Below are 25,412 nucleotides of genomic sequence, written 5' to 3'. Positions count from 1 at the left end.
CTACTGAGAGGTGAAGTGAATAACACTAATTATCTCATTACAATGGCACTTATCAAGGGGTGGGATATATTAGTCAGCAAGAGAGCAGTCAGTTCTCGAAGTCGGTGTGTTGGAAGCACGAAAAATGGGCAAGCGTGAGGATCTGAGCGACTACGACAAGGGCTAAATTGTGATGGCTAGATGACTGGGTCTGAGCATCTACAAAATGGCGCATCTTGTGGGGTGTTCCCGGTATGCAGGGGTTAGTACCAAACAAAAAGTGGTCCAAGGATCCAAAGGACAACCGGTGAACCGGCGACAGGGTCATGGGTGTCGATTCACACGGGGCATGAAGGCTAGCCCATACCGGTATGATCCAATCCTACAGAAGAGCTACTGCAGCACAAACTGCTGAAAAAGTGAATGAATGCTGGCTAAAACAGAACGGTGTTGTATTAACTTTTTCAGCAGTTTGTGCTGCAATAGATCTTCTACAGAATTGGACCATATGGCATAGTCTTCGTGCCTCATGTGAAACAATGAGACAGACCCAGTCATCTGGCCATCACAATTTGGCCCTTGTCAGAGTCGCTCAGATCCTTACGCTTGCCCATTTTTCCTGATTCCAACACATCGACTTCAAGAACTGACGGTTCTCTTGCTGCCTAATATATCCCACCCCTTTACGGGCGCCATTGTAATGAGATAATCAAATGTTATTCACTTCTTCACCTCTCAGTTGTTTTAAATGTTGTGGCTGATTGGTGTATTACAATAATAATAATAATAATAATAATAATAATAATACAGTGTGTGCCATATCCTGTGAAAAGATTTTTAAACTAGACTGCTAATCTAATCTAATCTAATCTAATCTAATCTAATCTAATCTAATCTAATCTTAGCTAAAGTAGTGAAGGCGAAGGGAACAATTCTTGTGACAAATTGATTCAACTTATTCACATCTGTAAAATACAGGCCTAGGTGAGATCTCTGGGAGTGGTTCTGATGTATTACATGTTGCTTTATTTTTGCATGGTGAGGTTGACATTTACATGGAATTGCCCATATATGGGCTAGATCAAAAACGAGAATACAGGCAAAAGGGTCAGTCGAGGCGCAAACAGTACATCAGAGGCTAAGCGAGGACAAGAACGAGAAACAGGCACAAGGATCGTGAAACAGGAAATCAAGACAACAGGTAGAAAGGCTCGGTAATGCGTGCATGCGTATCGTAATACTTCACGATGCAAATACATCAGCACAGTCTTTAAATAGGCAAATGCATAGTTCCTTAATTGAGCTCAGCTCAGGTGCACCTTGTGGACGGCGTGCATGCTGGAGTTCACTCGGCGCACCTTCGCGTGCACGACTGACACTCCATCGCTGATGAAGCTGGCAAATCTCGACATTAACCTAAATTTGAATGACATGGCGATCTGGCCGCTGTGTAAACAGTTTTCAAAATGGCGGCGCTGACGCTTCACGTTTGAAGCCTCGCACAAGTCTCATGAAGATCGCGCGGATAATAGGGTAGTCACACTAGAGGTGGAATGAGCCAGAATGCCGTCAGAATGAAAATTCTTCGGATATTCCGGGATATTCAAAGTGCATTCTAAAAATTCTGACTGCATTCTGAGTGCATTCCAAACATTCGGGCCCACTCTTGTGGCCGGCCCGAATGTTTTACTCATGCTCAAAACATTCGAGGTGCATTCGAAGAGGAGAAATATCGAACGGCATTCGAAGTGTATTCCAACTGCATTCTGACAGCATTCTAAATATTCTTACGGCATTCCAACAGCATTCGAAACATTCTGATCGTGTTCGAGGGAAAAATCGAAATGGCAAGCCGCTTCAAATCCTGCCAGAATGCCCCGAATGTGCCTTGAATGAGTCGGAATGCCATCGGAATGAAAATTCTTCGTATATTCCGGGATATTCGAAGTACATTCTAAGTATTCAAGCTGCATTCTCTTTGAATTCTTAGACGTTCGAAACATATTCGGCGACTATTCCGGGAGCGTTCTGACTGCATTTGAGGTGAATTTGTACAGCATTCGAGGCACCTTCCGACCAGACTTCGGGTGGTATTCGGGCAGCAAATGAACCGCACTCGTATGGCATTCGAAGTGCATTCTTAATATTCTTACTGCATTCTAATAGCATTCTAGGTATTCCTACTGTGTTCCAACTACATTTGAACTGCATTCGAAAGCTAATACACCCGGAATGTGCCAGAGTCATTCGAGGCGGGTTCGAAGTGCATTCTAAGTATTCGAATGGCATTCTTACAAAGCTGTAAGAATGGTGGTCAGTTTGAAATTCCCGCACGAATTCTGAAAATTTTTTTCATTCCAGCTGGTTCTGCTTAATTCCTGCTAATTCCGAATAAGTGTCAAGTCAAGTCAAGTTTATTTGTATAGCGCTTTTAACAATAAACATTGTCGCAAAGCAGCTTTACAGAATTTGAACGACTTAAAATATGAGCTAATTTTATCCCTAATCTATCCCCAATGAGCAAGCCTGTGGCGACGGTGGCAAGGAAAAACTCCCTCAGACGACATGAGGAAGAAACCTCAAGAGGAACCAGACTCAAAAGGGAACCCATCCTCATTTGGGCAACAACAGACAACATGCATAACATTAACAGTCCTAACATAAAGTCAGCTTCGATGATGCTATAAACCCCCCACCGACGGAAACCCGAGCGCAAAACCATTCACGACAATCGCAGTCCCAAAGTCAGCAAGTCAACCGCAGTCCTAAAGTGTGACGGGGGCCTAAGCGACACCGGCCATGGACCAAACGAACTACGTCCAACATGGCTAAAAACCGAAAAGGCTGATAAGTGTCATATAATATGCCAATATGAGTCACGATATAAGGTTAATAAAACCGAAAACGTAACTGAATAACACATCTCATCTCATCTCATTATCTCTAGCCGCTTTATCCTGTTCTACAGGGTCGCAGGCAAGCTGGAGCCTATCCCAGCTGACTACGGGCGAAAGGCGGGGTACACCCTGGACAAGTCGCCAGGTCATCACAGGGCTGACACATAGACACAGACAACCATTCACACTCACATTCACACCTACGGTCAATTTAGAGTCACCAGTTAACCTAACCTGCATGTCTTTGGACTGTGGGGGAAACCAGAGCACCCGGAGGAAACCCACGCAGACACGGGGAGAACATGCAAACTCCGCACAGAAAGGCCCTCGCCGGCCACGGGGCTCGAACCCGGACCTTCTTGCTGTGAGGCGACAGCGCTAACCACTACACCACCGTGCCGCCTAGTGAATAAGATGTTAATTAAAAAATAAAGCAAGTTTAAAAATGACTTCAGTTCTCCTTTAATCTTGTTACTGAGTCAATAAACAATGCATTTATTGTCATTTAAAAGAGTAAGTGCTTTGTTTGTTTGGGACACCCTGTATGTTGCTTCTGTTCATTAAACAAACAAAAACAAAGCTCTTGAAGTTGTCAAGTCTTTTAAACTCCTGGTGCAGATTAATTAACATATTAAAAGCTTTGTAATTTGTTGAACCATGATGATATGGGCAAGTTCTGGTTTACTGCTGTCAGGTTTTCTTTTAGAAAATCATCATAAACTGAGTATTGAATCTACATGATGGCTGTTCACTCCATCAGGTCATCTAGTCACAATAAGGAACATTTCTGGAGTGAACTTTTCTTCACCAGGAACATTTCCATTCCTGACTGAACACCTCCTTGAAATTTAATTCCATGCTGTAAAGCTGAGACTGGTGTAAAACTCTCCCTGCCGGATTTCAGCACTGTGGCTTTGTGGAGTAAAAGATCACCACCTTCACCATCATCATCACCACCACCATCACCATCATCATCACCACCACCATCACCATCATCATCACCACCACCACCATCACCACCACCATCATCATCACCACCATCACCATCATGACCACCATCATCATCATCATCATCTTCATCACTACCACCATCATCATCTTCATCACCACCACCATCATCACCACCACCATCTTCATCATCACCACCACCATTATCATTACCACCACCATCATCATCATCACCACCACCACCACCATCATCATCATCATCACCACCACCATCATCATCACCACCATCTTCACCACCATCATCATCATCATCATCACCACCACCACCATCTTCATCACCACCACCACCACCATCATCATCACCACCACCACCACCATCATCATCATCACCACCACCACCATCTTCACCACCATCATCTTCATCATCACCATCACCACCATCATCTTCATCACCACCACCACCACCACCATCATCATCATCATCATCATCACCACCACCATCATCATCATCATCATCATCATCATCATCACCACCACCACCATCATCTTCACCACCATCATCTTCATCATCACCATCACCACCATCATCTTCATCACCACCATCATCATCATCACCCCCAGCAGCTCGCGCGCTCAACAACATCAAACTAACACAAACAAACCCATTCAGTTGGCTGTAAATGCGCTAAAAGCAACAAAAGCCTGTGTTTAAAAGTTAAATATGGAGCTGAAAGAGAGGAAGAAAAGTTCACTCACTGCAACAAATCCCACTTTTCAGGAAAATATCACCAGGAGACACAGAGAGAAGCCGAGAGACGCGCACTGAGCTCAGAGACCGGGACAAACATCTCTCCTGCGGCTCCTCCTCTGGAGACATGAAGCGACGTGATTGGTTGGCGACCAATGTGATTGACAGTAAGGAAGAGATAGAGTAGGCGGGACATAACCGGTCCCGCCCACTCCTGGCTCCTTGCCAGCACATGACAACAATTTCCCAACAATTTATTGGAACAAAAATGAATTCAAAAATTATTTTAAAAAAATTATATATATATATATATATATATACATTTTTATAAACATTTTTAAATGTTAACAAATTTGACATTCTATTACTATATATATAAAATTATATCCATTTTTATAAACTTTTTAAATGTTAACAAATTTGACATTTTATATATATATTTTATAATTATATCCATTTTTAAATGTTAACAAATTTGACATTCTATTACTATTATATACATCTCATTATCTCTAGCCACTTTATCCTGTTCTACAGGGTCACAGGCAAGCTGGAGCCTATCCCAGCTGACTACGGGCGAAAGGCGGGGTACACCCTGGACAAGTCGCCAGGTCATCACAGGGCTGACACATAGACACAGACAACCATTCACACTCACATTCACACCTACGGTCAATTTAGACTCACCAGTTAACCTAACCTGCATGTCTTTGGACTGTGGGGGAAACCGGAGCACCCGGAGGAAACCCACGCAGACACGAGGAGAACATGCAAACTCCACACAGAAAGGCCCTCGCCAGCCACGGGGCTCGAACCCGGATCTTCTTGCTGTGAGGCGACAGCGCTAACCACTACACCACTGTGCCGCCCACCTTTCCATTTGATACTTTTAATCATAGTTGAAGTATAAAGACAAGATGCAAGTGCGGAAATATTAGATTAGATTAGATTAGATTAGATTAGATTAGATTAGATAAAACTTTATTGATCCCTTTGGGAGGGTTCCCTCAGGGAAATTAAGATTCGAGCAGCATCATTACTTATAAACAGAGAAAAGAAATAGAGAAAAACTTCTAGATAAATAAATTAAATGAAGTATTTACATATACAAATATAAAAAGAATAAGATACGGGGAAGAGAGGAAGGGGGGAAAGAAAAAGGGGGGGGCCAGCAGGAGAGATATCGCACTTTACAGTATATTGCACACTGTCCAGTATTGCTTATTGTTAGGCTAGGCTACTGCTGCTCCTTCCCGTCCTCTGTCCTCCTGTTACCCCTCCTCCCCCCCAGAGAGGAGTTGTACAGTCTGATGGCGTGAGGGACAAAATGTGATCGACAAAAATACTTAGAAAGTGTACACAGGTTAAACATTCAGTTCATTTGTTTACAAACATTACAATTACCTTCTCATTTACACAATATAGAGCAGCGGCTACAATTATCGACACCTTAATCTTTTTGCCATTGCAAAAGTAGAAAAGACTTTCAATACGTAAATTGTGCATGAATAATTACTCAAACTTCCACTGGATTAAAAAAAAAAATTCCCGATATCACATGACACCTTTCTACAAGTATCGACACCTTTGTCCACATTTATCGACACTGTTCCATAATTATCGACACCCAGAATGATTTTTTTTTAATAATCAGTATGTGGTATTAACTTAACAAAACAGTTTTTATTTAAAATTTGCTTTACGTAGACTTATATTTAGTACAAAATATCTTTTATATAAATATATGGATGTCGGTGTTTAAGTAAATGAGAAAGTAATTGTAATGTTTGTAAACAAATTAAGCGAATGTTTAACCTGTGTACATTTTCTAAGGATTTTCGTCGATAAATCTCAACAGGCAATTGATATCGTAACCGCAGGTCAAACGTCGCATGTCATTCCTCGAACCAAAATATAAAATGTCTACTGATATTGTAATATGTGGTAGATATTTACAACAAACTGCAAAAAAAAAAGGTTTTTTTCTGAATGGAATAGAAAAATCTGAATATTTCTAGCATGTAATTTTTTATATACTAGGAATTTAATTCCGGTCTAATTCTATTTATTGCAATCGGATTCCAAACACACTATAAACATTCCATTCTGTTAAGAATCAGAAGAAAAAATATAACAAATCACAGCACTTTTATTATTTTTAAAGTGCTTCATCTACTTCAACAATGTTACACAAAGATGGATCCATAACAGTTGTAAACGTCCCTTAATTCCACAGCGTGTCGATAATGGTGGACACCGGTGAAAGTGATCACTATTATCGACACCTCACGTGATTCTCAAACGTGCATTTAGATACAAACTGGCGACTGTTAAATGAAAGAGTAAGAAATAAAGTGGGTTTCGACAAGGAGATCATGAAATATCGGTGAATTTGATCAGTAAAAACATGTCCGTGATCTTTCCACCATGCTTACCTGCGATGATAACGTCCGGGTTTTCCTGAAATTGCTGATCGTGCTAAAAAAATGCCATCTCAGGTAACGAGCTGTGTCATCAGACGACGAGATCAAAGGGTGAGGCGGGTCTTCCGGTTGATTAATTAACCAATAATAACTGTTGTAACTGAAACTCACCTTTGTAAAATTGTTTTTTATTGGTAAATCTGAAAAGGTGTCGATAATTGTGGACTGTCGATAATCAAAGCTGCTGATATATATATCCATCCATTATCTGTAGCCGCTTATCCTGTCCTACAGGGTCGCAGGCAAGCTGGAGCCTATCCCAGCTGACTACGGGCGAAAGGCGGGGTACACCCTGGACAAGTCGCCAGGTCATCACAGGGCTGACACATAGACACAGACAACCATTCACACTCACATTCACACCTACGGTCAATTTAGAGTCACCAGTTAACCTAACCTGCATGTCTTTGGACTGTGGGGGAAACCGGAGCACCCGGAGGAAACCCACGCGGACACGGGGAGAACATGCAAACTCCGCACAGAAAGGCCCTCGCCGGCCACGGGGCTCGAACCCAGGACCTTCTTGCCGTGAGGCGACAGCGCTAACCACTACACCACCGTGCCTATATATATATATATATATCAAACATTTCTTACTGGAATAAAAATTAAAGATAAAAAACAATAAAATGCATTGAAAAAGGTAACATACATGTACTTAGGCTACTCAGTATAATGCAGACCTAAGTCGAAAGCATGAACACAATGTCTTCATACATAATGCAAAATCATGCATGACATTATTTACAACAAAAACACAATTTCCACTTCCAAATAAAATAAAAATAAACTCTAATACAGTTTCTCGAGGCGGCACGGTGGTGTAGTGGTTAGCGCTGTCGCCTCACAGCAAGAAGGTCCGGGTTCGAGCCCCGTGGCCGGCGAGGGCCTTTCTGTGTGGAGTTTGCATGTTCTCCCCGTGTCCGTGTGGGTTTCCTCCGGGTGCTCCGGTTTCCCCCACAGTCCAAAGACATGCAGGTTAGGTTAACTGGTGACTCTAAATTGAGCGTAGGTGTGAATGTGAGTGTGAATGGTTGTCTGTGTCTATGTGTCAGCCCTGTGATGACCTGGCGACTTGTCCAGGGTGTACCCCGCCTTTCGCCCATAGTCAGCTGGGATAGGCTCCAGCTTGCCTGTGACCCTGTAGAAGGATAAAGCGGCTAGAGATAATGAGATGAGATGAGATCCTGAATTAATAGTAATTACAGTGCTCTCTAGTGGACATCAAGCAAATAAACAGAAACAGAATGGTTGCAGTACGCTCTTATTTATTGATTTCAACAAGTTTGGAGATACAGATATGCCTCTTGTGGTCAGAGATACCCCACCCACAAACAAAAACAAACAAACAAATAAGGGTGTGCTGTGAAACAGAAGTCCCATTCATATTAGACTGGTACCAAAATTCAAAAAAGTGCTTATTTAAGGAGTTAAAGGCATTTTTGAGACAAAGTCGGCAAACAGTCTTATTTTGTCAATTTGGGTGTGCCGAATTCAAATCTGCAATATGCCGAGCTCTATCTGACCTCTGTTGACCTCTAGAGGTCATTGAACTTTGGGCCTGTAAACGTCTCAGCTGAACCCAGTTTCTCAGCTTTCTAAGGAATGAAATGTACTAAAATGATTAATGAAGTTAGCAAATGGCCTTGTTTGTTAAATGTTTGGGTGCTGAATTCATTTTTCGTTTGTAAAACGACATATGACCTCTGATAACCTCAAGGTCATTAAACTTGGCCTATAGGCCTATGCATTTAACGACATTTTTAAACTGACTTTACTCCCCCAAAAAGAATATGAACAGACAAAAAACAAATAGAAAGGAACAAATACAACATTAAATGCCAGTCCATGTACATGTGACTTACTTTTCACAATGAGAATGCTTAGGCGATCACCTTACATAACATTGCATTACATTTAGCGGTTATTGTTTATACAAAGCTACTGAAAAAAGGACAGATTCAGCAGCATACAAAATGTGGGGGCGTACAGGGTATACAGGTTAATCAGGGTTAGTATATATGAGAGTTTTTTTCTTTGTTTTTTGTAAAGGCTTTACCCCGTTTAAAACAAAAAACACATTTTTTGTGCTCTCTATCCCCCCCCCCCCCCAGAGAGCAAATAAACAACAGCGCCCCCCCGCCTTACAATTTTTGTTCTTGCTATACTTAATGTTCCATTCGTATTTTAAAAAAATGGTTGTTGTACACATTTTTATTTTTTTTTCTTTTACACATTTTAAACATCTGTGCTTTTTTTAAAAAAAAACATCTTGTTTTACACATTTTAAACATCTCATAGCATCGTTAGCTAGCACCTCTTGGCAGACAACACACTGTGGCAGTGGAGCATCTTCAGATCCAGTCCATGAAAATCCAAACTTTAAATAATCGTGGTCATACTTCCTTCTTTTTTTGCTTGGCCCAGACTCTGTCTCCTCACTCACTGTAGCTTTAGGTACTAAAAATCGATCCATTTTGTCTCTGGCAAAGGCTAGCTGAAGTTCGCTAAATGTCTGCAATAGTAACTTATTCTGGTTTATTTTTCCTCACGGGCGGCACGGTGGTGTAGTGGTTAGCGCTGTCACCTCACAGCAAGAAGGTCCGGGTTCGAGCCCCGTGGCCGGCGAGGGCCTTTCTGTGCGGAGTTTGCATGTTCTCCCCGTGTCCGCGTGGGTTTCCTCCGGGTGCTCCGGTTTCCCCCACAGTCCAAAGACATGCAGGTTAGGTTAACTGGTGACTCTAAATTGACCGTAGGTGTGAATGTGAGTGTGAATGGTTGTCTGTGTCTATGTGTCAGCCCTGTGATGACCTGGCGACTTGTCCAGGGTGTACCCCGCCTTTCGCCCGTAGTCAGCTGGGATAGGCTCCAGCTTGCCTGCGACCCTGTAGAACAGGATAAAGCGGCTAGAGATAATGAGATGAGATTTTTCCTCACGTTGCCCCCCCCCCCCCCCCCCCGGAAGAACTCTGGCGCCCCCTAGGGGAGGCGCGCCCCACACTTTGAAAAGCCCTGGTCTATAGCATTTCTTTTCATGCGCCCAAGACTTCTGCACAGTACTGTGGATTTTGTCAAACGTTCCTTTTAGTGTTAGGACCTTAAGGGTTAAGAGAGACGTTAAGATGCATTGACAAATAATTTTCACAAACACATAGTTTTCATTGTTCAGTATTCCGATTGTTATTCGAAATAGTTCCCTTTGTTTAAATGCACATGGGATATTTGTAGATTTTCCCTTTGATCCGAATGAGCTCATATTATTATTTATTATTATTATCCATAATCTAAGCATATGAACACTATACATTTACTACTGCACTAGACCTTTTCATGAATATACTGAAATCCACAATTTAAGTCAAAATCATTATTCATTAGCTTATTTTCTTTGATGGACTGATCCAAAAATATGAGTTCACTTTCAAGTGTACTTCATTTAATCAGTTCGTAAATTCTGTTATAGGTTTCGACACATAGTACTGTCATCAGCTTCCTCATACCGTAGGATGGGTGTTCTTAACAGGAAGAATAATATAAAAAGATCTTCCTGTGGCTCATGACACATTACACATCAATATGGCCAACATAACACAATCCACAGCCTGAGGCAGGGTGAAAGGAAGGTAATATCATACTGTGGTCTTTCTCACTGAACACTGACTCACCTAGAACTTCCGAGAACATGGGGTTTGATCATAGAGTTCTAGGCCTTGAGCTGCCACAACATGCCCACTAGATGTCATTCACAGTCTTTCAAAAGACATTCATTAATAAAAAAAGCTTTAATCATCCATTAATCATCACCTCTGTGTAGCAATACAGACTGTCTAGAATATAATCCTTTGAAGTTTTTTTCTACCATACTATAGAAGTGAAGCCTTTGTTTTCATTTCTGTTCCCAACTTTTATTCCACACTGCATGCTTTTCCCCCTGAGCAGTTACTGAATAATATACTTTACGGTTTTTAGAACATATTCTTTCGAGAACAAAATGTGTTGTGAAATTATGCTAAATAAGACATATTGCTCTTTACAACACTGATATCAATAATACCATAATAATACAGGGTGTTTCAAAAAATTTTGATATCATTTCACAATCTAATAACTTCACCAATTCTCGTTCAATTGACCTCAAATTTTAACAGCATGCGTAGAAACAGGTCAAAATTTTATGTTTAATGCTTTTTGTTTTTATCTCTTTAGGTATAGAAACGCCATTCACTGGAAAAGAAAAGGCATTTTGTGTGTTAGAGTACGCTCGAACACAGTCGAACAAGACTGTGCAGCCTGGGTTTATGAGAGAATTCTTTAAAAATGCACCAACTGCAATGCAGACTTGGACACGGCACAAAAAGTTCAAAGAGGAAGGCTGTGTGCCGTGTCTCAGGCGGTGCGCATATTGAAAATTTGTGAAACCGTTCATGGAATCCACATACGGTACCTTTTGAATTTCTCATTCAAATTTTGAGGAATAAATCTTATATTGCTCAACATTAAGCCTGTTCAGTTTCATTTGCCTCGACTATGTAGTTTCTGGGATATTTACATCTCAAATAATATCCAATTTTTTGAAACACCCTGGATAATAACACCATACAGTAAAGATAACACTATGTGATTTGCACAGTGAAGATGTTCTGTCGTTAATTTTACTGTTATTAAGATATTTAGGCAACAAAAGCTAGGTTACAGCTAGACGGCCTTTCGATTTCATAAAATCAGTGAAATTTAGTTCCCTCTGAAATGTGGTCATTGTGATATATGTTTATTTCTGTAATATCTATTAAAAAAAAAAAAACAATCCATTCTGTGGCTGGGAAGTTATTTAATTTGAGCAGGTTCCCTAGCATTCAAATTTATATCCCACAATGCCTTGCGTGAACGGGAAAGCCCACCATGTAATGCATGACGTAGTGTCTTGTATTGCATCATGGGGAAGCAAGAAAAAAATAGTGGAGAATTTAGGGCCACGTGGCCCTAAATTCATTAAAGGTAGACTGACTTTCAGAATTTTCAAGTGTAGGTCATAAAAAGAATTTTCCCCGACACCCAATTATTTTTGTTTAGTGGACCGAAAGCTACTGAATTCGAATCAAAGACTTCCAATTTTATTAATAATAATAATAATAATAATAATAATAATAATAAGTTACATTTATATAGCGCCTTTCAAAAAACCCAAGGACGCTTTACAATTATAAACAAGGAAAGAAAAAATAAATAAAAATATAATAAAAAGTAAAAAGTCCACCAAGTAGGGGTCAGGATGTAATTCCCATGGTGTAGCAGCCACAGTCCCACCAAAAGGCGCACGAAAACAAGTCCCACATCTCCAGCACCGCCGCCATGATGCCGTCAGCAACATCGCTCGAACACCATGCCATGGATCCACACAGCGAGCAGAGAAGCTCCGCCACGCAGAGCGCTGGTGTCTCCCAAACCGCCTGCACAGCCGCCGCGACGCCACCGAGTAACATCGCTTGGAACATCACGCCGAGCGTTAAAGCACAGAGCGCTGGACAACCATGATGTAAATTGAGCAACAGACTCACTGCAGTCCACAGCTGGGAGCGCAGGCATCACCCACAGTGAACCAAGGCCTGGAGGGAACCAACGCCCCAAACTGGGTCCGGAGCTACACCACAACCGGCGGACAAAACACTCAAACAAACACCAAACTACACAAACACACAGAAAAGAAAAAAAAAAAGAAAAAGAAATAAAATAAGAGCTCCGGTGAGAAGCGGCAGCCAGAACGCGCACGACGTACTCTCAACCGGAAACGGATTTATTAGTTTAAAAAAAAAGAACACTTAATGAATGGCCCTAAATTCTCCACTATTTTTTCCTGCTTCACCATGACCCAATACAAGATACTACATCATGCATGACGTGGTGGGCTTTCCCTGTTTGCACAAGGCATTGTGGGATACAAATTTGAAACAGGAGAGAGAAATGGAGGATGCGAATGTAACGTGAAAGACCGACTACAGTAACAGAAAGCGAGAAGAAAAGACGTTATGTTGCGAAGGAAAGGAAACGCAGGACCAAACTAATAAATATCGGCAGTCAGCGAGCACCTCGGTGTGATCAGCTGTTTGTTTAGTGACAGAATGATGGAACTCGGTGCACGGTCAAAGGTAAACCTGTAGATGGCAGTAATGCAACACTGGATGCCAGCTGCCGTAAAACCCAATAGAAGAAGGAAAAGAAGAAGGTAAACCTGCACATGAGCACACAGACTTCCCCTGTCTGCTTGACTGTGTGAAGTGAACGATTTCATGCACGTTATTTGCTAGAGAATCCCCTCAAATTAAATAACTTCCCAGCCACAGAATGGCCTGGCATTTTTTTGTTTTTGTTTTTTTAAAGATCTAACAGAAATAAATCAAATTTCAGAGGGAACTAAATTTCACTGATTTTATGAACTCGAAAGGCCGTCTAGTTTTAATTGTTTGATTAAAAAAAAAGAATAAGATTGGAAGTCTGTGATTTGAATTCAGTAGCTTTCAGTCCACTGAACAAAAATAATTGGGTGCCAGGGAAAATTATTTTTATGACCTAAACATGAAAAATTTGAAAGGCAGTCTATCTTTAAAATTCAACAACATTTTTGAGACTTACAGTTGATATCTTGATACTGTAGTCTACACTCCCCTGTTATAATTACAGGTTTTTGTAACATACACTGTCAGAAATAGGGGTACACTATGAGTACCGTACATTTCTATCCCCTAAGATACAATCAACACTAATGTACCCTCTAGGGCTCATTGTTGGACTTCAAGGTAACCATGTGTAGCTTTTCAGGGCCAAAAAGGTACATATACAGTGGTATGCAAAAGTTTGGGCACCCCTGGTCAAAATTGCTGTTACAGTTGAAGATGAAATGATCTCCAAGAGGCATAACGTTAAAGATGGCTCATTCCCTTTATATTTTAAGCAAAAAGAATTTTTTTTTATTTTAATCTTTTACATTTTCAAAATGACCAAAAAAAGGAAAAGGGCCTGAAGCAAAAGTTTGGGCACCCTGCATGGTTAGTGCCTAGTAACACCCCCTTTGGGAAGTATCACAGCTTGTAAACACTTTTTGTAGCCAGCTAATAATCTTTCAGTTCTTACCTGGGGGATTTTCACACATTCGTCCTTGCAAAAGGCTTCCAGTTCTACAAGTTTCTTGGGCTGTCTTGCATGCACTGCTCTTTTGAGATCTATCCACAGATTTTCAATGATGTTTAGGTCAGGGGACTGTGAGGGCCAGGGCAAAACCTTCAGCTTGTGCCTCTTGAGGTATTCCATTATAGATTTTGAGGTGTGTTTTGGATCATCGTCTTATTGTAGGACCCATCCTCTTTTTAACTTCAACTTTTTTACATATGGTGTGATGTTTGCTTCCAGAATTTGCTGGTATTTATTCGAATCCATGCTTCCCTCGACCAATGAAATGTGCCCTGTGCCACTGGCTGCAACCCAACCCCAAAGCATGATCGATCCACACCCATGCTTCAGAGTTGGAGAGGTGTTCTTTTCCTGGAATTTGGCGCCCTTTTTTCTCCAAACATACCTTTGCACACTGTGGCCAAAAAGTTCTATATTGATTTCATCAGTCCACAGGACTTGGTTCCAAAATGCATCAGGCTTATTTAGATGTTCATTTGCAAACTTCAGATGCTGAATTTTGTGGCTAGGATGCAGGAAAGGTTTTCTTCTGATGACTCTCCCATGAAGGTCATATTTGTTCAGGTGTCGCTGCATAGTAGAACAGTGTACCACCACTCCAGGGTCTGCTAAATCTTTCTGAAGGTCGTTTGCAGTCAAACAGGGTTTTTATTTGCCTTTCTAGCAATCCAACGAGCAGTTCTTTCAGAAAGTTTTCTTCATCTTCCAGACCTCACCTTGATCTCCACTGTTTCTGGTAACTGCCATTTCTTAATAACATTACAATCTGAGGAAACGGCTACCTGAAAACACTTTGCTACGTTCTTGTAGCCTTCTCCTGCTTTGTGAGCATCAATTATTTTACAACCCCGATTCCAAAAAAGTTGGGACAAAGTACAAATTGTAAATAAAAACAGAATGCAATAATTTACAAATCTCAAAAACTTATATTGTATTCACAATAGAACATAGACAACATATCAAATGTTGAAAGTGAGACATTTTGAAATTTCATGCCAAATATTGGCTCATTTGAAATTTCATGACAGCAACACATCTCAAAAAAGTTGGGACAGGGGCAATAAGAGGCTGGAAAAGTTAAAGGTACAAAAAAGGAACAGCTGGAGGACCAAATTGTAACTCATTAGGTCAATTGGCAATAGGTCATTAACATGACTGGGTATAAAAAGAGCATCTTGGAGTGGCAGCGGCTCTCAGAAGTAAAGATGGGAAGAGGATCACCAATCCTCCTAATTCTGCGCCGACAAATAGTGGAGCAATATCAGAAAGGAGTTCGACAGTGTAAAATTGCAAAGAGTTTGAACATTATCATCATCTACAGTGCATAATATCATCAAAAGATTCAGAGAACCTGGAAGAATCTCTGTGCGTAAGGGTCAAGGCCGGAAAACCATACTGGGTGCCCGTGATCTTCGGACCCTTAGACGGCACTGCATCACATACAGGCATGCTTCTGTTTTGGAAATCACAAAATGGGCTCAGGAATATTTCCAAAGAACATTATCTGTGAACACAATTCACCGTGCCATCCGCCATTACCAGCTAAAACTCTATAGTTCAAAGAAGAAGCCGTACTCATATCTAAACATGATCCAGAAGCGCAGACGCCTTCTCTGGGCCAAGGCTCATTTAAAATGGACTGTGGCAAAGTGGAAAACTGTTCTGTAGTCAGACGAATCAAAATTTGAAGTTCTTTATGGAAATCAGGGACGCCGTGTCATTCGGACTAAAGAGAAGAAGGACAACCCAAGTTGTTATTGGTGCTCAGTTCAGAAGCCTGCATCTCTGATGGTATGGGGTTGCATTAGTGCGTGTGGCATGGGCAGCTTACACATCTGGAAAGACACCATCAATGCTGAAAGGTATATCCAGGTTCTAGAGCAACATATGCTCCCATCCAGACGACGTCTCTTTCAGGGAAGACCTTGCATTTTCCAACATGACAATGCCAAACCACATACTGCATCAATTACAGCATCATGGCTGCATAGAAGAAGGGTCCGGGTACTGAACTGGCCAGCCTGCAGTCCAGATCTTTCACCCATAGAAAACATTTGGCGCATCATAAAACGTAAGATACGACAAAAAAGACCTAAGACAGTTGAGCAACTAGAATCCTACATTAGACAAGAATGGGTTAACACTCCTATCCCTAAACTTGAGCAACTTGTCTCCTCAGTCCCCAGACGTTTACAGACTGTTGTAAAGAGAAAAGGGGATGTCTCACAGTGGTAAACATGGCCTTGTCCCAACTTTTTTGAGATGTGTTGTTGTCATGAAATTTAAAATCACCTAATTTTTCTCTTTAAATGATACATTTTCTCAGTTTAAACATTTGATATGCCATCTATGTTCTATTTTGAATAAAATATGGAATTTTGAAACTTCCACATCATTGCATTCTGTTTTTATTTGCAATTTGTACTTTGTCCCAACTTTTTTGGAATCGGGGTTTTATTATTCAGAATGCGAGGGAGTTGCTTAGAGGAGCCCATGGCTGTTGATTTTAGGGACAAGTTTGAGGAGTCAGATAATTTATACAGCTTTGAAATCTGCACCATCTGACCTTTCCTAATGAAGAATTTGAACAAGCCACAGCTCAATAAGCTAATTAAGGTCTGGAATCTTGGTAAAAGTTACCTGAGAACTCAAATGTATTGGGGTGCCCAAACTTTCGCATGGTGTTCCTTTTCTTTTCTCCAATTGTACAAAACAAAAATAATACACAAATCTTGCAGAAAACACTGAAAATAAATGTTTCGTCTTTATCTTTATGCCTTTTGGTGATCAGTTCATCTTCTGCTCACTTAATTATTCACAGTAACAGACATTTTCAGTAAGGGTGCCCAAACTTTTGCATGCCACTGTACATTCCCAAGCAGTATATAAAGGGTAAAAATAAGTACCTTAAACCATTGTAGCGCGAAAGGTACAATGGCATACTTTATTTTCTGACCATGTAAAAAATAAATAAACAAATAAACAAGGTCATTAATGTCAGATCTTTCCCTACCTTTATTGTCATATCACAATTTAGGGGGAAAAAAGGAAAAACTTACAATAACCTTGTTACATAAGTGTACACACTACTTAAGTAATACTTGGTTCAACAACTTTTGCTTGGAATGCAGCATATTGTGTGTGGGTTTTTTTCTGGTATTTTTTTAGTCTTGGTCAATGATTTGGTAATTTTATTCCATTCTTCTTTACAAACATGCTCCAGATCCATCAACTGTAAGGGGATCTCCTTCTTCAAGTCATTCCACAGGTTTTTAAAAAGGATTTAGATCTGGGCTATGATTTGGCCATTCAGAAACCTTGATACTGTATTCTTCTTCTGAAGCCAGTCTTTTGATGATGTGGACTTGTGTCTTGAGTCATTATTGTAATGGAAGGTGAAAGACAGTATTTCTTCATCTTCAACTGACTAACAGTTCAGAATCTGTCCATGATTCCTCATGGACAGCTGGATTAGAGCCTCAGTCCCAGGTGAAGAGAAGCAGCTCCACAGCATGATGCTGCCACCACCATGCTTCACTGTAGGTACAGTGTTCTTTTAGTGATGAACTGTCTTGTTTTTACCATGAGCTGGCCTAGTGGTTAGCATGCCCACCTTTTGACCAGGAGTTCGCGAGTTCTACTTGTGGTCAGGTCATACCAAAGACCATCACAAAAATGGTACCTGCTGCTGTCTGGCAAGGCATGCTGCAATACAGATGCAAGTAGGGAGTCAGTCTCCTGCAGTTACCAGAGGACTAACCTCCCATGTAACCCCATCTATATAATAGGTGAGAAGTCGAAGGCTGTAGAAACTAAGATCGATACCGCACCCATGCACCTCAAAGAGTTGGTTAATACTGGGACAGGAGACTGCCTGGGAAGACCAGGTCCTGGCGTGAGAGGGACTTTGACTTTTTCTTTGTCTTGTTTTTGTTTCAAACATACTGTATCTTTTAGAATTATGCCCAAAATGTTTACTTTGGTCTTGTCAGTCAGTCTAAAACACATTTTGTCACATGGTATGGGGTTATTTAGGCAGACCTGGATTTTTAAATTTTGTTTTTCATGAGAAAGAGAGTCTGTCTAGCCACCTTACCCCTTAGTCCAGATAAATGAAGAAAATGAGAGCTCGTTGCCACATGCTGAGAGTGATCAGGAGTTGCCAGATACTCCTGTGGCTCCTTCACTGTTGCCACAGGTCTCTTGGCAGGCTCCATGATGAGTTTTCTTCTTGTCCTTTTGTCTATTTTTGAGAGACATCCTGTTCTTGGTCATGTCACTGTGGCCCCCCATTTTCTCCATTTCTTCTTGATGGTTTTCACAGTGTTCCATGGGGCATCTAATGTTTTGGAAATGCTTTTGTAGTCCTTTCCTGGTCTATAACCCTCAGCAATGAGATCGCATTCATGCTTTGTAAGCACATGGATTCAGCAGTTGGATAAAACCAAGACAAGATGAGGTCAAAGAAATCCTACAGAAACAGTCAGTCAATCTTTGTTTAGGGTTAATCAGAATCACTGATTTGATAACAAAGTATTAATAATTACTTTTGTATTCTTTCTTCAGTACTGTAATTCTATTTGATTTGTCAGACTTAAGAGTCCATTTCCATGATACACTATCTAGCTACTCTAAAGATCAAGCATAAAGCTGCACATCCTATGTTTCAGTGTTTTAAAGGTGCATTGCATGCGAGCCTGTTTCCTGTGTGAAATTGAGCAGCCACAACGCCGCTGACCATACGCATAGCAACAGGAAGTTACCTGAACTTTCTGTTTCTTTTTTTTGTCCCCTGCTATACGTACTTGATGCCTCATTTAGCAGCATCTAAGATAAGCAAGTGGTCTCCAAAATGATCTTAGTTCTTCTGCTTTTCCTCGAAAAGGGTGAGTCCTGCCATCTACAGGCTACTTTACATGACATTGTAAGCATGTTACTGAACTGTAATGGCTATTTGTATTTAGTTGCAGCTGATCATACACTCACTGGACCTAATGAAGTGAAGCAATGTGCAGGCAGAGCCATTCACATCATCTGTCACTATCATCCATTTTACCGGGACCATGTCAAATATTGGTGCAAAGGTTACTATTTTAATTACTGCACCATACTCTTACAGACGGGTCAATCCCAGCATTTCTCTGAACCTCTGCAGATAAGCGACAATAAAAGAGAAGGGTTTTTCAGCATCCACATGAAGCATGCTAAAACAGCAGATAGTGGATGGTACTGGTGCGCGATTGAAAGAGTCAGTCGTCACGTAAGCAAATCCATGCAGTTAATCATATCTGAAGGTAAGCTGACTTTCCTCTGATTATCATGTAGTGGGGACAAAATTGATAAGTCCACCATCAAGAATTGGTTTTATCTCATAAGTTATCAGAAAGCAATACAATTTTGACAAATTGTTGAGTGGAAAATGATTAGAAAAACTTTAGAGAAATGTGGTTTAAATGTTTACCTCCACCAGTGGTGTTGGAAGAGGTTTTCATCTCTGTTTGTTTGTTCCCAATGTAACTGAAAAAAGTAGTGAATAGACTTTGATGAAATTTGAAGGAAAGGTGGGGAATGGGCCAAGGAACAATTGATTAGATTTTGATGCATATCCAGTTATGTATGTGGATCTAAGATCCAGATATGTATGTGGATCCAGGATTTTTTTTTTTTGTCTTTTCCCAGTGTAACTAAAAAAAAGTAATGAATGGACTTTGATGAAATTTGGAAGAAAGGTGAGCCATGGGCCAAGGAACAATTGATTAGATTTTGATGCAAATCCAGATATGTATCTAAACAAACACATAAGGCATACACTCTTCTGAGTGCCTTTCTCATTGTTCTTGTTTCCTGAAAGCTGTGACTTGTAACCGGAGTGCACTAAGGGTCAATTTCAGGTTAACAGTTCATCTTAAAGCCTTAAGCCATTATTCAGTTGTTGTTGTTGTCGTCGTCGTCATCGTAAAGCATACCATTTAGTAATGACTCCAAATTTCCCTCAGTAACTATTGATATGTAGGCACAGTTGTGGTCATAAGTTTACATACAGTGACATGACTGTCATCTTGGATATGAATGCCATGGCAATATTTGGGCTTTCAGTAATTTCTTTGAACTGTTCTTTTTTTTATGGCAGAATGATTGTACAGCATACATCTTTAATTTAAAAAAAAAAAACACTAGAATTTGGTGCACAAGTTTTAATTTTCATTGGGTTTCCTGAAATCAACACAGGGTCAAAATTATACATACAGGGCCAAAAATTTACATATGCTCACTTAGATTATTAATTCAGAGGTGCTGAAACTTCCGAAATGTCGCTTATCTTGCCAAGGCCGAGGTCTCTTAACTTCCTGTTAGTGATCAGGATTGACTACAGCTGGTAGCTTCTCTGTGCCTTCATAAAAAGGGTTTGTTTACAGCATTCATTGGACTGACCAACACACAGTAAAATGGGAAAGTCCAAGGAGCTCAGTGCAGATCTGAGAAAGAGGATCGCAGATAAACACAACTTTAGAATGTCTCTTGGAGCCATTTCTAAACAACTGAAAATTCCAACATCAGTTCAAACAATTGTATCCAAGTTATTGTGAGGTGTAGTCACTTTGCCAAGCCACTTTGCTTCAAGAAAACCCAAACTGTCACCCTCAGCTGAAAGGAAATTGGTTTGGATGGTCAGGAACAACCTGGGAACCACCATGGCACAGCCCTGCCATGAACTGGAAGCTGATGGATCACTGTCTACAGTTCAGATCACCATGGACTAAGAAGCTGCTATCCAAGAAATAACTCCTTGCTCCAAAATTGACACCTTCAAGCTTAACTAAAGTTTGAAGCTGATCACAAGGACAAAGAAAAAGCCTTCTGAAGGAAAGCTGTATGGCCAGATGAGACAAAGATTGAGTTGTTTGGCCACAATGACCAACATGTAGAGAGGGACACTGTACCAGCTGGTGGTGGTGGTAGAATCATCATGCTCTGGGGCTGTTTTGCTGCCAGTGGAACTGGTTCATTACACAAAGTGGACGGAATAATGAAGAAGGAGGACTATCTCAGAATTCTTCAGCATAAACCATCAGAAACTTGAACACGACTTGGGACTTACAACAGGACAATGAACCCAAACACGCATCAGAGCTGGTTGTGGAGGATAAAGCAAGCTAAAAACAAGCCCTGACTTCAACCCTATTGAAAATATATGGACCATGCTTATAAGTCAAGTCCATGCCAAGAGAAAAAAAATAACTGAACTCGACCAATTTTACCACGAAGAGTCGTGAAGTATCCAACCAGAATTCTGCCAGAAGCTTGTTCATGGCAAACAAAAATATGTTTGGTCAAGGTGAATCTTGCAAAGAGACATTTTACCCAAATATTAGGTGTGCTGTATTTATATTTTTGACCCTGTATGTATAATTTTGACCCTGTGTTGATTTCAGAAAACCCAAAGAAAACTAAAACTTGTGCACCAAATTTTAGTATTTTTTTTTAAAATGAAAGACTTATGCTGTACATTCTGCCACAGAAAAAGAACAGTTCAAAGAAATTACTGAAAGCCCAAATATTGCCATGACATTCATATCCAAGATGACATTCATGTCACTGTATGTAAACTTCTGACCACAACTGTATAAGTGAATGAAAAAATGTAAGTTTGGACTCCTAAAACATCTGTGAAACTTGTGTACTACTTTCACTATCTCTATATTTATTCTAAAGTTACTGCCAGGATTGGACATCGATTAATATTACATTATATGTGGGGGGAAAAGCCATCTTAATAAAATATAAGGTGTCACCATATTAAAAGATTGATGATATCCATATTCTCAGAAAAGTCAGCATGGTGGATGTCAGATTGCAACCTTGTATTAACCAAAAGCTGTCTGTTGACTCAGGTGCTAAGTCAGCTTGAGATCAGAATTAATAAACTCAGTCTAGTACAGCTGCCATATTAGAAAAAAAAATCCTTTATAAATGTTCAAGTAGGTTTATGTCATTTGCAGTGAAAAACTTATCCAGTGTCATTCAGCCTTGTGAATATTCTCATTAAATGTAACCACAAGATCTTAATTATGTTGGCTTGACAGAGTGAACATAGTCATCTTCTATTCGCAAATTACGTTTTTACGTAGAACTACAGAGTTCAGCAGAATCGTGTTGATCTCAAAGGAACTGGGCGCTTGCACTTTTAGGGAAAGATCAGAGTTATGGTTGACAGAACCATGGGTGGTGCGAGGAAGGGGCTTGTGGGTGCTGCAGCTACTTCTAGGATAGCCATAGCACCCCCTGAGCACCCCCAAGAAGTTTCTGTGGTTTATTTAGAATTCTTAGTGTGAAAACTATGATTTATAATTTGAAAAATAAATACATACTGTTAAAGTCTGTTCCTTTTCATAATAAGACTTCACAACTTGTACGGTTTCAACCCAACCGGGCTATAAACTTTAATAATAATTTCGGCACATGAGGTTAATACAGGCGGCACGGTGGTGTAGTGGTTAGCGCTGTCGCCTCACAGCAAGAAGGTCCTGGGTTCGAGCCCCGGGGCCGGCGAGGGCCTTTCTGTGTGGAGTTTGCATGTTCTCCCCGTGTCCGCGTGGGTTTCCTCCAGGTGCTCCGGTTTCCCCCACAGTCCAAAGACATGCAGGTTAGGTTAACTGGTGACTCTAAATTGATCGTGGGTGTGAATGGTTGTCTGTGTTTATGTGTCAGCCCTGTGATGACCTGGTGACTTGTCCAGGGTGTACCCCGCCTTTCCCCCGTAGTCAGCTGGGATAGGCTCCAGCTTGCCTGTGACCCTGTAGAAGGATAAAGCGGCTAGAGATAATGAGATGAGGTTAATACATCCAGCTTGGTCTATTATCCAAGGTGCAACAACATAAAACAACCCCTGTGGAAACAAGGAATTAAACAATACTTCCTAACAGTAGTTCCTATCCTACATTAAAACAAATTGATAATTTTTCAACTTAAAAAAAAATGCCCCCCCCCCCCCCCCCCCCCACAGGGTGTACAAAGGGAAGGCTTCACTGGTTCTCCAACACAAGATTTGAGGCAGTGTTAATTCAGATGTACTGGAGGTAGTTATAAGTGCATTGGTCTGCCTACAAACACCTTAGGCTCTCATGAACATGACAGCAACCATCTGGTATTCCATAGCAACTGCTTAGCTCCAACCTACGAACCACCTGGGGTTACAGGAGTAACCACTGAGGAAATCCATACCAACCACTTACAGTAGAATGAAACAACGATCATCTCACAACACCTTAACAACCACTTGGAATAACCTACAACTGTCTAGCAGCCACTAGAAACACCATAGCCTTCACCTAGCACTTCCTTCTCAATCACATAGCAACTTCTTAATGACTGGACCTTGTAACATTTTCATTTTATCATTAAAACAGAACAAACAGTATAAGCCTTTACTTGCAGAATCTGTCAAACCAACATCAACGTTTGTTCTAGGGGTCAGTTTAACCTCCAGTATACTGAAATGACTTGTATTTGGTTTGAGAGATCAAAAGTTTCCATTCTTCACTGGAACCTTTTTCCCCCCACACAGAATCAGCGCAGCATTGCTCTGTGCCTGAGCCAACACAAAACGTCAGAGAGGCGACCACTCAACCACTGACAACGAGCGCCTTAACAACTTTCAGGACGACCACAATAATGTCATCACACACAACACTGAAAAACACAGACGTACAGCATGAAACCACACCAGAGTATGTCAGATATGATGCTGTACTTTGGAATTATCATTCAAAGCCTGAGTCAATTTTAACACTTTTGTTCCCCCTCTTTTTCCAGTGAGACTGAAGTCACTGAGTGGTTCAACCCCAAAATATGGAGCATCACACGATGGATCCTCTTCATGGGAATGTGTGTCTACCTTACCTGTTTTGTAACCTGCACTGAAATTGGGTTTCGAAGACACTAAGAGATACACTAAGCCTTTACACTGAACATTTCTTTCATTTCATGACAGATTTGGGTGCCTCTTTGGTGTACTTTTTTAATATTATGATTAATAACAAAAGCTCGATGGTAAAAATGAAGCCAAACAAGCACTACCAAGCCAACAATCAGGAACTGTTTAGAAGTGATTGGTGATTACTAACTGATCTTATAAGATTCCTATTGAAATATTATTCTTCATTAATTTATGTTCTTATTGAAAGAACAAACACATAGGATTGTTGTTGGACTTTTTAAACAGTGAACAATATTCAGTTTCATATAATCTATTCTTGAATTTTAAGCAAGTCAAAGTCCCTCTCATGCCAAAATCTGGCCTTCCCAGGCAGTCTCCTGTCCCAGTACTAACCAACTCTTTAAGGCTACATCCACATGACAACGAGATTTTTTTTTTTAACGGGTAAAAAAAATATCACGTCCACATGGGCAACGGATCAGTAAAATATCAGGTACATATGGCAACGCAACGCTTGCTGAAAACGATGCAATACACATGCCACACCTCTACGTGCGCTGTAAGACGGTCCCATCGGAGACACCAGAACAATAGAAGAAGTAGGACGCATGCGCATAAACCCCTTCTTCTACCCGGTGTGAAGCACTCACAGGAACAAACACACAACAACAAGAAGAAGATGGCTGCGACTACGCGAGGAAAAACCGACTCTCTTGTCTGCTAAACTTAGCAGCGACTGCAGCACTGAAACTACTACTACTCTGGGGTCCGCCATTGTTGCTGTTGTTGTTACGAATGATGCGCGCGAGAGTGCTGCTTGTTCTAGTCATGTGGTTGTGACATCATTGTAAACAAATCCGTTCTACTCATCCAGACGACTTCGCAACGGTGCCGTTGCCAGATTTTTCCACTCTGGAAACCGTTCTCAAAAAATATCGTTTTGGGGCACCCAAAACGCCGGTGCCGTGTGGACGCCAGGCCGAAACGATAAAAAATTTTATCAGATTCACCTGAATCCGTTGCCGTGTGGACAGGGCCTAAGGCATATGGGTGCAGCACTGATCTCTGTTTCGATAGCCCTCAGCCTCTCGCCTATACAGCTAGGGTTACAGTGGGGGGCTAGTCCTCTGGTAACCAGAGAGTTTCACTTCCCTACTCGCATCTGTATTGCAGCGTGCCTTGCCAGACGGTGGTAGTACGTAGCATTTTTATAATGGTCTTTGCTATGACCTGACTGC

At 40.9% G+C, this 25,412-nt stretch overlaps 2 protein-coding genes across 4 annotated transcripts in view; one reads left to right on the top strand and one right to left on the bottom strand.

Moving 5' to 3' along the window:
* The window catches only part of sh3bp4 (SH3-domain binding protein 4), a 70,807-nt gene extending 66,126 nt beyond the window's left edge, over nucleotides 1-4,681 (bottom strand). Inside the window, exons 1-2 of one of the 3 annotated variants that reach the window (XM_060929199.1) lie at nucleotides 4,581-4,681; nucleotides 4,377-4,471 (exon numbers count right to left, since the gene is read on the bottom strand). The gene's annotated coding sequence lies outside the window, so the exon portion shown is untranslated. Of the gene's footprint in view, nucleotides 1-4,232; nucleotides 4,305-4,376; nucleotides 4,472-4,580 lie in introns of those variants that run through there. The other 2 variants (XM_060929198.1, XM_060929200.1) reach the window with 2 other exon arrangements.
* Nucleotides 4,682-19,073: 14,392 nt separating this feature from the next.
* LOC132891155 (CMRF35-like molecule 7) lies at nucleotides 19,074-24,342 on the top strand. The gene is made up of 4 exons (XM_060928623.1): nucleotides 19,074-19,123; nucleotides 19,202-19,531; nucleotides 23,803-23,965; nucleotides 24,051-24,342. Exons 1-4 carry the CDS (start codon nucleotides 19,090-19,092, stop codon nucleotides 24,178-24,180), a joined length of 657 nt encoding a protein of 218 aa, XP_060784606.1. The 5' UTR covers nucleotides 19,074-19,089; the 3' UTR covers nucleotides 24,181-24,342.
* Nucleotides 24,343-25,412: the final 1,070 nt, after the last annotated feature.

This window comes from Neoarius graeffei, chromosome 9 (assembly GCF_027579695.1).
Source record: "Neoarius graeffei isolate fNeoGra1 chromosome 9, fNeoGra1.pri, whole genome shotgun sequence".
Classification (NCBI taxonomy): domain Eukaryota; kingdom Metazoa; phylum Chordata; class Actinopteri; order Siluriformes; family Ariidae; genus Neoarius; species Neoarius graeffei.
Note: the sequence above shows the minus strand (reverse complement) of the source record. Positions and strands in the feature narration are given on the sequence as shown.